This window comes from Phyllostomus discolor, chromosome 11, assembly GCF_004126475.2.
Source record: "Phyllostomus discolor isolate MPI-MPIP mPhyDis1 chromosome 11, mPhyDis1.pri.v3, whole genome shotgun sequence".
Taxonomy (NCBI): domain Eukaryota; kingdom Metazoa; phylum Chordata; class Mammalia; order Chiroptera; family Phyllostomidae; genus Phyllostomus; species Phyllostomus discolor.
The window spans coordinates 57,212,784-57,227,899 of NC_040913.2; the positions used below are offsets into that span (position 1 = coordinate 57,212,784).

Here is a 15,116-nt window from a genome sequence, read left to right on the forward strand (position 1 = left end):
GCTCTCTTTTTCTTTTTTGCTCTTACTATATGTCTTTTAAATTTTCTCTCTCATGAGCACACACAACCTTTGCAACATAAAATGGAATCACTCTTAACAGATCCAGAAAATTACTCCAGCAGAGCAGAGACTGCCCTCAATGGTATCCAGTCACTGTGATATAGTTTAAAATGTGAACTTACATTTCACTATTAAAAAAGTGGGAGTTGGGTAATTGGGGGTTTTATGGACCTATAAATTTTTATGTTTATTAACCAAAGTTCTGTGGCTGAAGGCAGGAGTGTGCATGCTGCAGACTCTGTCTTGGACCCTGATTCTGGCACCCAGAAATAACATAAGACTCTACCAAGGGAAAGGGAACATTTACAGGTTGACATGAAAACAGTCTTCCTTGCAAAGGAAGAAACATGACAAGAGACATAAGAAGAGACAAGAGTCAAAGCCTTAAAGTCACATAAGGAGTATTTAATTGGGGCAGCAGTGAGTAGGATATCAGAAAAATTCTTCAAAAAGCAAGCTATTGTAACTTATTTAATATGAATAGGGGCAGTTAAGAAAGAGGAAGACTACTCATTTTGAAAACCCTTAAAGTAGAATATAAGGCATAAAATTTAAAGCCTCAGCAAATAGGAAATATTCATTTATGAGGTACTATATTTAACCACTGAGCCAAATGAATGGTGATTTAGCTTGAGTCAATATTAGAGCTTCTTTTTCTTTTCCGTTTTCTCAAACATTGGTACGTTCTTTTCTGCTGTCATTTTTTTCCCTTTTTGTTTATTTCTTTTAACTCTAGATCTTTATGTGGATATGCTGTAGTCTTATGACTATTAGGTCTTCTTTTCAACTCCCTGAAATAAAGGGAGGTGACCTGGACTCTTTTTCAAATCTATCACACTAAGGCTTTTATTATTACCAAAATGGTTCAGTTCTATGATCATGTCCTGCATTTCTCTGTAACTTAACTTGCAGCGGATGTCATCAGCCCTATAAGAAATTGTAAAAGACAGCCATCATTACAACTTTTAAAATAACTTTTAAAAACTGACTGCAATGTATATGAATATACATATTCATATTTACACACACATACATACTCATGCTACAAGCTTTAAAAATGAAGAAAAGGACAAAGAAGATATTTTTTAAAAATATTTAATCTCACCCTGGCTGGCATAGCTCAGTGGATTGAGCACGGGCTGCGAACCAAAGTGTTGCAGGTTCGATTCCCAGTCAGGCCACATGCCTGGGTTGCAGGCTATAACCCCCAGCAACCGCACATTGATGCTTCTCTCTCTCTCTCCCTCTCTCCCTCTCTCTCTCTCTCTCTCCCTCTCTCTCTCTCTCTCTCTCCCTCTCTCTCTCTCTCTCTCTCTCTGTCTCTCTCTCCTCTCTCTCTATCTCCCTCCCTTCCCTCTCTAAAAATAAAAATAAATAAAATCTTAAAAAAAATCTTTAATCTCATTATCTGTAGAGGTAAGCCTGCCTAACATTTTCTAGTATCAACTTTTAGGCCTTTTTTGTTTTCTTTTGCTTCTCTAAAAGTTTATTTTATTCTAATTCAAGAAAGAGAAGAAGGGAGGGGAAGGAGGAAGGGTGAGGAAAGGAGGAAGGGAGGGAGAAGCAGGAAAGGAGGGGGAGGAAGGAGGGAGGGACAGGGAGAGAGACAGAGAAACAGAGAGAGAAACATCAATTCAAGAGAGAAACATTGATCAGTTACCTCCCACATAGGCACTGACAGGATCAAACCCACAACCTTGCATGTGTCGTGACTGGAATCAAACCAGCAATGTTTAAGTTACAGGACGACGCTCCTACCAACTGTGGCACACTGGCCAGGGCTAGGCCCATAAAAAGCTATTTTACTGAAAATGAAACTGGATAGAAACATGTACCTCTCTGACCTAGAATGGAATACCCTATTAGTATAGTTTGTTTGTAATACTTTATTTTACAAAAGCATCTTTCAGGTATCTGCTTTAAGAAAAATCAGAACTACAGTGCCTAGAAGTGGTATAAGTCAGGTCCAAAGTTCTGGACTACGATATTGGACTACGATGGGCCACATCAGAGTTACCTGGAAGCTTTAAAATGCATACACTCCTAGAAATTCCTGTGCAAAAGTCTGAGAAAGAGTTTAGAAGTCTGAACTTGCAGCCTAACAACTGTTCCCTGTGTCTGCAGCATTTGGTATGTAGTCAATATCAATCTATAGGGTAGGGGACACAGGAGTTGTGTTCAAATAGTTGAAGTGTGATCCATGAGTAGGAATTAGGCTTTCTGCATGGTCCTGGATAGCATGCTGATGAAGTTAAGTTACCAGGAAGCAGAATTGGACTGAATAAAGAACTTTCTAACAAGCAGAGCAATGGAACAGTTATCCCAGAGAGCCTAGCCTAATGGAAAGTGGGCCAAATTTGAAGTCATAAGATAAAAGACTGGGTCAAAGCTTCATGCAAGGTTAATAAGCTATGTGTGTGTCACTTTCTCTGCCTTTTTGCATCAGTGCTGGCTTAGATATTTACTAAATGTTCTCATAATATTGTTTTCACTGTGTTACCATACTGAAGGACAATCACCCTTTATGTATATGCCTCCTCCATAGGAATATAAGCTCCTTGAGAGCAGAGACTATCTTAATGTTGGTATCCTAGTACCAAACACAAGGTCCATTATTGTATATCTAATGACTGTTGAATGTATTTTGATGAAAACAATTAAATCACTGATTGCAGCAAGAGTATTGCTCAGTATTTAATCCCTAGCACTCACATCTTGACAATACTGATGAATTCCGATTGTATAAACTCCTTTCATGTCACTCCTGCAGCACTTAACTAAGGGTGTGGTTGGTTCACAATAGTGCTAAATAAATATTTTCTCAACTGAATTATGAAAACTGGTTGCTACTCCTTTTCTGTGCATACTGGAAAGGTTGATATAGGGAAGCAAGTCACTTAACCTCTCTAAGCATTATTTTCCTCATTCGTAGAAACAGTAATAATACTACCTATCTGGAAGGGTAATGTCAGTAATAAACTAAAAGCAATTAACACAGCTTGGAACAAAGCAACTGTTTAAAATCAGTATTAGATTGAATTAAGATGTTGATTAACTGTAGTCCTCAATACATAATGAAAAAAATTTTTAATTCAGATGTAAATTCAATTTTGAATGAAGCAAAACCAGTCTGTTTCATTTAATATCAAAATATAATGCTTACCTTTCTTCTGAAGATGAATTAACCAATAACCTAGTGATAAAAGGAAATTTTAAAAAAGAGCACCAATGGGAGAAGCTCAGATTGAACAAGTTTTATATATATTAAAATATGAAATTATATAATATTTACCAAATTTCATGTTTCCATATGACTGTCTTCATTCTCTTTCAAGGAAGACAATAAAATGTTAGAGTAGTAATCCCAATATCATTTTCACAATTTTATGTCATTCTTATGTGTGATTTTGAAAAATAGGAAAGAAGGAAATCAAACATTATTCTTACCTCCTGGGCATCTGAAATACCCTTTTCTGGAAGTGTAAGCTTTTTCTGAAACCATGTATAAATCTTTATGAGCACGATTTCAAAAATAACTCCTGGGAAAATTAAAATAAAGAATATTGGCACCCAATCATTTTGCAAAATGCAAGACTCTAGAATGTCCCATAAATTTAAAAATGTATTATCTTCTAATCCACTCATTACAGCTTTTTACAATAAATAAAATTGCTTTGATATTTTTATATTTGAAATAGATTGATGTGAGGACTCAGAAGTCCTCCTCATTTCAAAACCACATGAAATGCTCTGCTGGAAAAAAATTTCCAGTGCTGCTCAGTGTCTTATCAGGGGCGGCAGTGATTAAATAAAGTTAGGTATGGCCCTGGCTGGTGTGGCTCAGTGGATTGAGCACAGGCTTACAAATCAGTCACCAGTTCTATTCCCAGTCAGTACATTTGCCTGGGTTGTGGACAAGGTCCCCAGTTGGGGGCATGTGAGAGACAGCCACACATTAGTATTTCTCTCCTGATCTTTCTCTCTCCCTTCCCCTCTGTCTCAAATTAAATAAATAATCTTAAAAAAAAGTGAGGTATGTGTCATAATGGGTATTTAACTGTGCACATAGCAACTTTAGCAATAATAAAAGTTCATTTGTGAGATGTGTGATGCTACAGCTTTTTTACTTAAAATTTTTAAAATAATCCTCTATACATTTCACAAAAAGAAACACGATTCTATAAAGAATCCCTTAGCATAGTTGGGTTATCACTGCCTTGTAATTCAAATTTAGAATAAATTTGACTCGACACAACCATTTTCTATTACCTGCAGGAATAGTTTGGTATATTTTATGACTCTTTATGTTCAGGAAAATATAAATGTAGGGTTGCCATATTTAGAAACAAAAGATAAAACAAAACTCGATGTCTCAGTTTAATTTAAATCTCAGATAATTAAAAAATTATTTGGCATTTAAGTATGTCCCATTGTGACCATATAGGACATGACAGCTTGTCTCTTATGAGCCTGTGGATTTTTTCCTTAATCTTAAAATACCTAAATTTATATTTCTTTTTGCAGGTCTGTTGGAATGTCCTGCAACAGTCTTCTGTTGTACTGAAAACCAAAGTTAGATTTTACCATGGTCTAATGGCAAATTCCCTTTTCACTGTGTCTGGTGAGTCCAAGGAGTGGCTACTTATAATGCTTCCTGATGTCAGAAAAAGGATGAAGCAGAGTCAGATTTAATTCCTCCTCACTTCCCTCAGTTTACTCACAAATAAAGTATACCTTGGATTTAAGAGTACTTTCCCTTTGCAGATGTAATTAATACTTCATTTTCACTTAAGATGGGTTGAGAAAAGAAATATTACTCTTTAAACAAGAGTTAACCTCAGGCCTCTTTGGTCACATAAGTTTGAGTACAAGGAAGATTTATGGGGCTCTTATTTTTCCTTAGTATTGGAGACAATAAAATCAAAGGCACATTCTAAGAGTTTAGTCTTCCAGTCTACAGGACTAGGTAGTTACGATCTTTATTTAGATTAACTGTGATCTTGGAGTTTGTCTTTGCAAAGAATGCCTTCCAGAATTCATAGTAGGCATTCATTGCTTCTGGAAAAAATTTCAGCAATTCCTCTGGATTTTTCCATGGTAAAGTACATCCTCCTCTGACTCCCCACCTACATACACAGGGTAATTTTATTCTTCTGGGTTGTTTTTTTTTTTCCTATAAAATATAATGCACCTGGCAAAACATTCAATTTCTCTTGCCTTATGGCAGGCATTCTCTAATTCACTTAAATAAAACCTTAAAGGGGATTCAATGTTTTACTTGAGTTGCTTAGATTTTTCAGGGCTTTATGGTACTTATCTCTAGTATACTACTGAATAGCTCTTACAAGAACTAAAAAGGAGCTTCTGTGTAACACTCATGGTGATAGTTAAATTTGCAGAGTATCCCCTTTCAGGGTTTTGTAAATTGTTTGTTACAGTGATCCCTCACCTATGGTAGGATATGTTCCAGAGACCCACACAATAGGTGAAAATCCAAGAAGTAGTGGCCTTATATTTATTTTATTACTTATATATATTTTAAGGCTTTATAAACCCTTCCAATACTCCTATAAATCTTTCCCACACTCTTATAAACACTTCATATGCTCTTAAACACTTTCTACACTCCTAAACCTATGTAATTTTAACATATAAAATTCTATATGGGTACTCATCAGTGAAGTATACAGTCATCCCTCGCTATGTCGCAGTCCACTTATCTAGTCTTCACTGTATCGCGGAGACGCAATAAGAGGAGCGCAATATAGTGAGGGACGATTGTATTTATGTACTTGCCTACTCATAAAAGTACAATTATCTAGTTTTCAGCACAAACACTTCTGTCCTTTGCACTAGTAACCTCTTATTTCAATCTCAAGTGAACAGTATTATGTAACCTAAATTTATTTTTAAAAGTCATAGACAATAAATAATAATGAACACCAGAGAAATCCTATCATTAACAGTAATAGACCCTACAGGGAAACAGAAAAAAATATTAAAGTTTTTAAAAATCTTTATCTAACAGTGTTACATTCTTTGAGCTAGGTTTTTATTCTTTATTTACCAAGAAAAAAGTCCCAATGATAGATATATAAATAGCAATATAAAACCAGGATTACTCATAATGGTTAAAAAATCTTCTGTATATTACTTAGTTCAATACAACAAATATTTATTGAATAATGAAAGCATAAGGCACTGAATAACTAAAAAGTGCTTTATGGATACAAATATGAATGTAATTTAAGTGGTATGAACCAAGTATGTCAATAACTTACTGAGAAGGCAAGGTGTGATTGAAAACAAAAAGCAAGATATTAATGTGGGTTCCTAGGAAAGATATGTGGTTGGGGTAATTCAAAGGAAGTTATAAAGAGGGAAAGAGAATGAGTAGATTTTGGTAATAGGCAAACACTAATGAAGAAAGTTTCAGGAAGAGGAGACTAAAATAGACCCTAGATAGTTCTAAAACTTTGTGTAGTCCATGTTACCTGAGTACTCTGTAAGGTAAAGAGTGTGTGGGAAATAAGGCTAAAATGACAGGGCCTATTATACACAGCCTTGAACTAAGGACTGTAACCTTAACAGTTACTCTTGGAGATCTCCTAAATTTTGGAGCTGGAGGTGTCAATTGGTTTACTTAGGCAAGGAGACAGTAAAATAGAAAAATCAATTAGGCTACTGCAATTATACAGATGAGAATTGTTGAGGGTCTGAATTAGTGACTAAATTTACTATAGTAAAATAAGTGCTGTTTTCCTTTTTTAAAGATGACATTCTTCTGCAAAATTACTTTCTCAATTGCACACAAATAAGACAAAAGTTCCACTGTAACAAAATTCCAATGTTTAATTTTTTCAAACTTAACTGCATTAATAAAAATAAATATTTAGACCAGCTTCAAAATTTGTGCATCTTTACAGAACTATGCTTTCAAAATACATTTTGTAAAAGACATCAATTTCACAATTAAAACATGTTTAAAAATGTGGTAACATTAAAGAACATTAAATTAGTTGAAAATATACCTCATAATAATGCTGAGAGTTATGCCGTTCTCTATCAAATTAACTGTATTTGTATTCAAAGTAATATGGCTTTGAACTAAAGACAATTATTTCTTGTCCATTTCAGTGATTTTTTGGATCCAAAACAAAATTTGTGTATTTATTTCTTTGAAAACGTCATTTGTTGACCGTCCTTTCACTGCCATAGAATGATTTGCCTTCTCAATCCAGTAGATTTTATTAGGAGCTTGCATTTTCTGTGCAACTTTCTCCAGCAAGTTCTAAAGGAAAAAAGAAAAGGATACTAGACTAATGCTCTATTTGTATCTAATAAAAACTCACTCTCTCCTGCCCCACCTTTAATAGTATCCATTTACTAAATATTCATTAAATACCTAGTGTACAAACAATTTTGAGGCAATGGAATGTGCAAGGAAATGTCTACTAAAGTGGCAGGCAGTCCCCATCTCTCAGAAACTACAATACTACAGAACTGATCTAGAATTTATTATTGATAAAAAATAGGTAAATTGGACAAAATAATTCTAAAAATATTTTCCAAGGAAAGTGTATGCTCTAAGAAATATACTCATCTTCACTAATATGTACAAGTTACTCATTTTTCTTGAGTCGATTTTATTAAAAAATTGAAGAATCTGCTAGAATCTTGAAATGATAAATCAATGTACAGTCTAGTAATCCCCAAATCAAAAGATGCAGAGTAATCCTTCATTTCCCAAGCAAAAGTTAATCTATTTACCAACTCTCTTTCCAGGGAGATGAATTTTGTCATTATGCTTTTTCTAAGTTTTCCAAAGCAACAGAGCAACTAAGGCACAGAACTAGCCTTAATTAGTCAAATCAGTATCTCTTTAAAGAGACTGAATGCCATAGCTAATATCTTGTTCCCAAGGTATTTCTGTCTTTCCTTCTCTCTCATTCACACAAATATCAAGTTACAATTTACCTTTTCACACATTTCATCTGCTGAGCCTGACACAAATAATACAGGTTCTTTTATACGAAAGAGATTTTCATCTCTAAGTTTATTCTGCTGCTTTGGATGATGCAGTGGATAAGAAATACAAATGAGACCACAGACAAAGTCATCACCATCATCTGGTTCAATATGACACATTACAGCAGCAGCTGCTCTTGAGCCCATTGAACGACCTAAAATCAATTAAAATTAAGTTTAACATATTAACATTCACACATAAAATAGGAGATATGTGGCAAATTAGATTTGATTTACTGTTTATCTATCATATTTCTATATCAACAAATTAACTCCAAAAAGTGACAATTAAGAACTCACAACACCCATAATGGACACTTATAGCTTGTGAAGAGCTAAAAACTAATCCTAAGTCAATTTTTTTAGAAAAAGAAATTATTTTTCTGAATGATTGTGAGGACAATCCTCATGAAGGAATCATTTGAGAGAAGGTAAACCGGATACATAAATAAAAGGAGAAATCTTTGAATTATAATATATATCTATGAGGCTTAAATTTGCTTTAAATATCTAAAGTCCTTTGATGTTATACAAGAAAGTGATTTATCAAAACCAAACAAAACAATCCTTATCTTAAATTAGCTTCCCATCATCTACTTTAATTCTCTATTACCTATTCCTATATTATTAGTAGTACATTTAAAACAAGTATTCACAACTATTGCAACTTACCTCCAAGGAAAACACCTACAAGTTTGTATTCTTGTGAGGTCTTGAGGTAACTCTAAAAAAAAAAAAAAAAAAATCAACGAGAAATTATTAATTCTTCTCCTATAAAATATTCCACTAGAAAATCAACAAATATTACTCATCATTACTAAAATGTAAGAAAATCTTTGCAAAGACAACGACAAAATCTTGAGATTCGCTCTTAAAAGAGTTAACCCGTTCTTTGCTTTTTCTGGCGATGCCTTCACTGTCAAATTGTATGTTGGGTAATACAGACAAATATATAAGCAAAAAAACCCCATATCACCAGTCTAAAAAGAAATCAAGTATTGAAATATTTTTGAAGACCAAATTATGTTTTTAAAAAAGGCCAGTAAAAGCTTCCAACTAATAAAAAATTATAATAATACTAACATCTACTTTAAAGCTCTGAAAAACTTAGAAAGCTAAAAGTAATTTGGATTAAAAGAAATTTCAGTTTACTTTATCGAGGGACTTTATAGTTTCTAAATGACACATAAAAAACCATGCTATACCTATACATTCATAGTATAGTAGGCAAAATATCCAGAACTATATTCTAAAGTTATATATTCTAGTAAGAAAACTGCATCATACCCTGGCTGGCGTAGCTCAGTGGATTGAGCACGGGCTGCGAACCAAAGTGTCACAGGTTCGGTTCCCAGTCAGGGCACATGCCTGGGGTGCAGGCCACAGCCCCCAGCAACCGCACACTGATATTTCTCTCTCTCTCTCTCTCTTTCACCCTCCCTTCCCTATCTAAAAATAAATAAATAAAATCTTTAAAAAAAGAAAAAAAACTGCATCATAAGTAGCTTCCTTGGCAGTATCATGGAGGACCATTTATGATGTGAGTACTCATCTCCATAGAAACTTCATGTACTGATGAGATTCTAAGAATAGTCATTAAAAGATATTTAAATTAAATCAAGTGACTGCTAACAAAATTTATTAAGAATTTTAAAATAGAATTCTGTTATAAGTAAATATAAAGAAATTTTCTTACCAAGACTGATTTATATGCTTTAACTCTATGTACAATATTAAGGCCTTTACAGGTAAACCTCAGGCAAAAAAACCCATGAGATGCAAGATGGGATGACAGTGACATCAAATGAGGAAGATTCATATCTCCTGATGCTCCATGTGTAAGAATTACTCCATATGTTAAGCTCTTGCTAGGTACCAAACAAACAGCATCTAGTAATTTATTTCCAAAAGGTATTTTTAATTTAACCTAGAATTCAAAAGAATAAAGGTATTAAAAATTACTTCCTTGCCTATTCAGACAAATGAATAACTATGTTTGTTCTGCAAAACCCATGACTCAAGAAACAGCCTCTAAATAAAAAGCAATATTAATAATAGCTAATAGTTAAGAAGTATTGTGTGTTGAGTACTATTATGAGTTTTTTATATGTATTAATTCATTTAACCTTCCTAATAATACTATGAGGCAAATACTATTATTGTTTCCATTTTACAGGTGAAGAAACTGAGGCACCATAGATTAAGTAACATGCCAAAGATTACATAGTCACTAAGTGAATTCAAACTTCAGCTGTCTGCTCTAAAGTCCTTACTGTTAACCACTAGTGCTATTGTGTCTCTTATAGTACAAGCTGAAAATAAGAAAATCACTCTGGAGCATTATAACTAAAAAATAAATAAATAAATAAGTGAGCCCTGAAGGTGAAGTACATATGAAAATATGTATTACCTCTGTATGACTCATTTTCACTGTTGAATAACAAACTTAAAGTGCATTACATCTGAGAAGCAAAGGACATCTACCTGAAAAGAAGATTCTGTTGTGAAAGTTGGATTGGCAGACATGGATATGATACAAGAACTATGAATGAACACATTCAATAGCTGAAATAAACACATTTAGAAGTATTTCTATAAGAACTGGTATCTTTACATATGCATTATTTAGTTATTTTCAAGGTTCTGGGGCCAGATGTGGGCCCAGCAAATGTCATATAATAAAAAGCCAGTGTGGTACCTCAACAAGGAAGCCTTAAGAAAATTCGTATCAAAATGGGATGCTGTATGTTGACATTTACATATTCTAAGCATCTTTATTCTCAACTATCTTTAACTTAATTTCACAGCATCTTTCTATTAAACTATTTCCTTCCTAATTATCTTTCTCAATTCTTCCTTTCACTATGCAATAATACCTTGAATAACTGGATAGTGCTGCCAATTTCTGTGTATTTTGAAGAATCTGTGGTTTATATAATCATTCCACAGTATTCCTTGCTGCTGGTTTAGAATTAAGCTAAATTTGCTAAGACGTTTTACTTTCTAGTGCCTAGTATTTTATTGTTTTTGTTCCCTTTTCATTTTCTCCATCCTTGTGGGTTTGTCTTTTAAAAATTTCCCTTTACTGTAACTCTATGGAGATTTCATGAGGGAGTAAAATTACATACATGTATTCAACCCACTATCTTAACCCAGAATGCTCTATGATTCCTCAACAATTTGGGCTTTTGTTTGTTTTCAGGAAAACTATTCCCTTCCAGTAGACAGTATGTTCCTCACAACTGGTGTACACGTTCTGTACTAAGGAAACAATGAAATTGTTCCAGGATATAATCTCACCACAACCTGGTCTAGCCAATTTCGGTTATAATCTCTGGTTTTGGATTCCCATAGAGGAGGGTTTGAAACCCGGCTCAGCTACAAGTGGAGAAAACACCACCAACCTCAGAGATGCTGCGATGATTAGCTGATAACCTGTACTGTATTTAGTAGTGTCCCCACAATACAATAACCAATTGCATCTTATGCTGAAGGATCAAAAATGCCACAACCACTGTAACTTCCAACTGGAAAAACGTATATTATCTATTAAGTCGCAAGCAATACACTGGAAATCATGGAGGGGAAAAAAAAAAAAGAGTTCAAGTCTTGGGGAGCCGGGAGGGGACGGGGGCGTCGATAATCTGGCTAGATCTGCAACTAACACCAAGCCTTACAAGAGCAGATACTCTAAGGGGGTCTTTGGAGTTTGGGGTTCAAAGGCATCTGAAAAACGGTTTATCACTAAACTAACGCGCGTGCGCCAGAGCTGTGTGGTACTGTTCTGAGGACCCCGAGCAACCCCTAAAAGCTCGGAGGCTTGCCTCAAGCTAGCTGCCGGTGATCACCTCGTGTGACCCTTGCTGGACCCGTTCGGCTCTGCCCACCCGCACGCTCACCACACTCCGGTCTCCTAATCTTCCAGGCAAATGTAGCCCCGGAGGCTGGTGCCCCGCAATGAACTTAAACTGAACGCCTTGCGGACCGACAAGAGCTCCTGGTGAGGGACAGCTGGAGTCCGAAATGCTTAGGACAGCGCCATCAGGCACTCGAGCAGTCTCTTGAAAGTCGGTTCCTCGCGTATTAACGCCAAAGGCGGCCGCCGCCGCACTTACCGTGGAAGGGGAAGTAGCGGGTAGCACCTATCCGCCCTTAATCGGTTCAGGGAGCAAACTTCTCCTCTAGAAAGAACCCTTTCGCCACCACCCGCCAGAGTGTTCCGTTAGAGCGCATGCGCGGGCTGGGCGCAGGGCATGCCGGGGGCGGGAGTTTTTCGGGCGCTGCCTGCAGTGACTGTGCCAAGCGTTTCTGTGGACTCGCCTTTCTGAGGACAAGCGCGTGGTTGGCAAGCAGCCAACTTTATGATACTGTCTAATTGCCAACTTGCTCCTCTCTGGAACCTTCCCCACCCCAACTATTCCGTTATAACAGGCAGGTCAAAAAACGTGGGGTCGGCTCTGATTCTCTCTCTCACACCCCACAGTTAGCTAATCCCGTTGGCTCTATTTACAAATATACATAGAATCCAACTACTTCTCGTATTTCTAACACTGGTCGGAGCCCCACCATCTTAACTTGGATTATTGAAATGATCTGCTAGATTATCTCTTGTTCCCATGCTTCCCCCCACCTCTTTGTTATCAACACAAAAACCAACTAGACCCAGCTAAAATGTAAACCCCTTGGCTGGAAACCTTCCAAATACTTCATATCTAGCTCATAATCAAGGCCAAAAGGCTTTAAAATGAGCACCAACGTTTTATACGGTCTGTCCTATTGTTACAGGGTGCAGCCAAGAGGGGGGACCCCAAATAGGCATTTGAAATGGGGTCCAGAACTTAAGGTGTCCAGGAGATTTTAAGATGTCTTCACCCCCACCCCCCAGGTGTGGGTTGGGGGAGGGACACATGGAGCAGGGCCTTTGAGAGCTGTTTCATATAGCAACAGCCTTGTAGCTAACCTCTGTTGTGGTCATTTAACATATCTATAGCCTTTGGCTGGTCGCTTAGATATGTTAAATAGCTGTGGCCAAGCTCTGAGCCAGAGGAATGGAAGTAACTACCCTACCAAGACATAACTGGGGGGCAGGTCCCCCGAGTTACAGCACCTGTGTGGGAGCTCGGAGAAGATCGGCTCCATGACATGGGGTCACACCTTCCCAGACCCACGATGGCGACCAGAAAACCTGGAAAAGACAGCAGATTGAGGGCAAGTGTGGCCGACTGTGGGAGGAATCGGAAATGGGGCTGCAGGGGAAGACTGGCGCGGGGATTTAAACCCAGATGCAGCAGCCATTGAGGGAGAGAGAACCACGCAGGTTTAGCAGAATGACTCCCACAGCCCTGCAAGAGAGAATCACCATGCGGCTTTAGCAGAGAACCCCCACTCGCCTTTGGCAGAGTGGCAGAAACCGCCCCCCCCCCACCCCGCAGCCATTGTGCAGGGAGAGAAGCATGCGGTTTTGGCTGAGTGGGGACTCCCATGGTCCTGGGAGAGTGGACCACGTGCCTTTGACAGAGTGGGAACTCCCATGGCCCTGGGAGAGTGGACCACGTGCCTTTGCCAGAGTGGGAACCCCTGCAACTTTAGAAGGGAGAACCACCACCTGGTTTTAGCAGAGATCCCGGAGACACAGCTGAGGGTGCCAGGAACCCAGGGAGGTCTCCCAGTCAAGACGGAGTACTAACTGGGAATAAACAGAGGACTGCCTGAGCCATGGACTTCTATTTTCTTTCCTAAGATACGGTACTCTGGACTGGGCAAAGGGGGAAAGAAGGACTGTGTCTGTTTGTGGATGTCTTAAAGGGACTTTAGGATTTTTGATAAAGACATTAGGTCACTACTTTAAGTTTGTATAGCATTAAATAAACATTTGCTTTCCTTTTCACGGATCTCTGGCATTGAGAGACGTCTTTCCTCTGGCAGCGGACATAACGGACCTGGGGGCTTCTTTCAGTAATAGTATATTGTCCCAGGTCCCCCTTGTTTGTTCTGTAACACTATCACCTCTTACCTTTCAATTTCCTACTATTCTTTCCCTGGCTCCTTCAGCTCTAGGGACCAGGGCTTCTTTGCTATCCTCACATTCTCCTAAACACACCTACTACGGGGCTTTTTTACTGACTGTCCCCTCTTTTCACAGTGTTTCCATTGGCTAATTCCATGTCTTCATTTACATGTCATTTTCTCCGTGGGCCTTCCCTAATCACCTCACAGTTTTTATCCTTCTATCTGATCACCTCACATACTATGAAGTAGTGGACTGTAAACTCCCCATGATGGCAGTGTGTTTTGTTCTTGTTATTTTATCTTGAATCTTCTATATAAGGGCCAATGCCTGGCAAGTTAATATGTCTTGAATAAATGAATCTTCCCCAAGTCCAGTGTGGTTGGTAACTGTCCTGTTTTCTGCCACAGAGCACGTAAGGAAATAAAATCCAGAAAACCTCTTGTCATTTATCTCAGGGGTTTCCCTGAATTACAAATCTTAATTAACATTTCTTGACTCCTAATTTTCTCTAGCTGTGATTTTTTTGGAATTAATTAAATATTTATGAGAGACTAAACTAACCTGAAAACCCTTAAAATGCAAAAGCTGGAGATACAGCAGATTCTTATTATTCACTATCATTATGTTCATCATTATAAAGTCAAGAGGAACATTGGATTAGGAAATATCAAAGCATTGCCCCTGGGGAAATAAAGATTTAGTTTAAGACAGAGAACAAATGGAATGATTCAATTCTTTGGGTAACTGGTACCTTTGAGCAGATAACGAAAATTTCTTCTGGAGCCACAGGGAGTGGAAAATATCAGTAGCTGGGTAAGATTTCAGATCTGTGTTGGGAAGGAAGTTGACCTCATTTGGGATGTGGAAGAATGCAAATAAATGCTAGTCAGGTAATAACTGACATCTCCTGGTCTCTGCTCTCAAACCATGAGCTGATTATACTTTCTGAATACTCTATTAATTCCATCTCGATCTCTTCAGAGTCATCCTCAAGATTCGAGTACAACAGGCTCAGCTT

The 15,116-nt window shown here is 37.3% G+C and overlaps 1 protein-coding gene across 5 annotated transcripts; it reads right to left on the reverse strand.

Moving 5' to 3' along the window:
* Positions 1-772: 772 nt before the first annotated feature.
* Positions 773-12,320, reverse strand: TEX30 (testis expressed 30). Of its 5 annotated transcripts, XR_004899915.1 has the most exons (9): positions 12,204-12,320; positions 10,499-10,572; positions 9,785-10,015; positions 8,761-8,812; positions 8,038-8,243; positions 7,092-7,351; positions 3,353-3,599; positions 3,224-3,253; positions 773-987 (listed from the first exon to the last, which is right to left on the reverse strand). XR_004899915.1 is itself a non-coding variant. In XM_036011435.1 (6 exons), the coding sequence occupies exons 2-6, from the start codon at positions 10,511-10,513 to the stop codon at positions 7,178-7,180; spliced, it is 678 nt and encodes a 225-aa protein (XP_035867328.1). In that variant the 5' UTR covers positions 10,514-10,572; positions 12,204-12,320; the 3' UTR covers positions 6,887-7,177. The 5 variants fall into 5 exon arrangements, 4 of the variants coding, with proteins under 4 accessions (XP_035867328.1, XP_035867330.1, XP_028382304.1 ...); XM_036011435.1 differs by lacking the exons at positions 773-987; positions 3,224-3,253; positions 3,353-3,599 and having other exon boundaries at positions 6,887-7,351; XM_036011437.1 differs by lacking the exons at positions 773-987; positions 3,224-3,253; positions 3,353-3,599 and having other exon boundaries at positions 6,887-7,351; positions 10,499-10,568; positions 12,231-12,311.
* Between the last annotated feature and the right edge of the window lie 2,796 nt (positions 12,321-15,116).

Bases quoted from the DNA above. Each gene is read 5' to 3' on its own strand.
- TEX30 (XM_036011435.1), bottom strand. The intron at 8,813-9,784 runs GTAAGAAAATTT...TTTTTTTTTTAG, and splicing joins AAGCATATAAATCAGTCTTG to AGTTACCTCAAGACCTCACA. The intron at 7,352-8,037 runs GTAAATTGTAAC...TTTTTCCTTTAG, and splicing joins CAGATGAAATGTGTGAAAAG to AACTTGCTGGAGAAAGTTGC.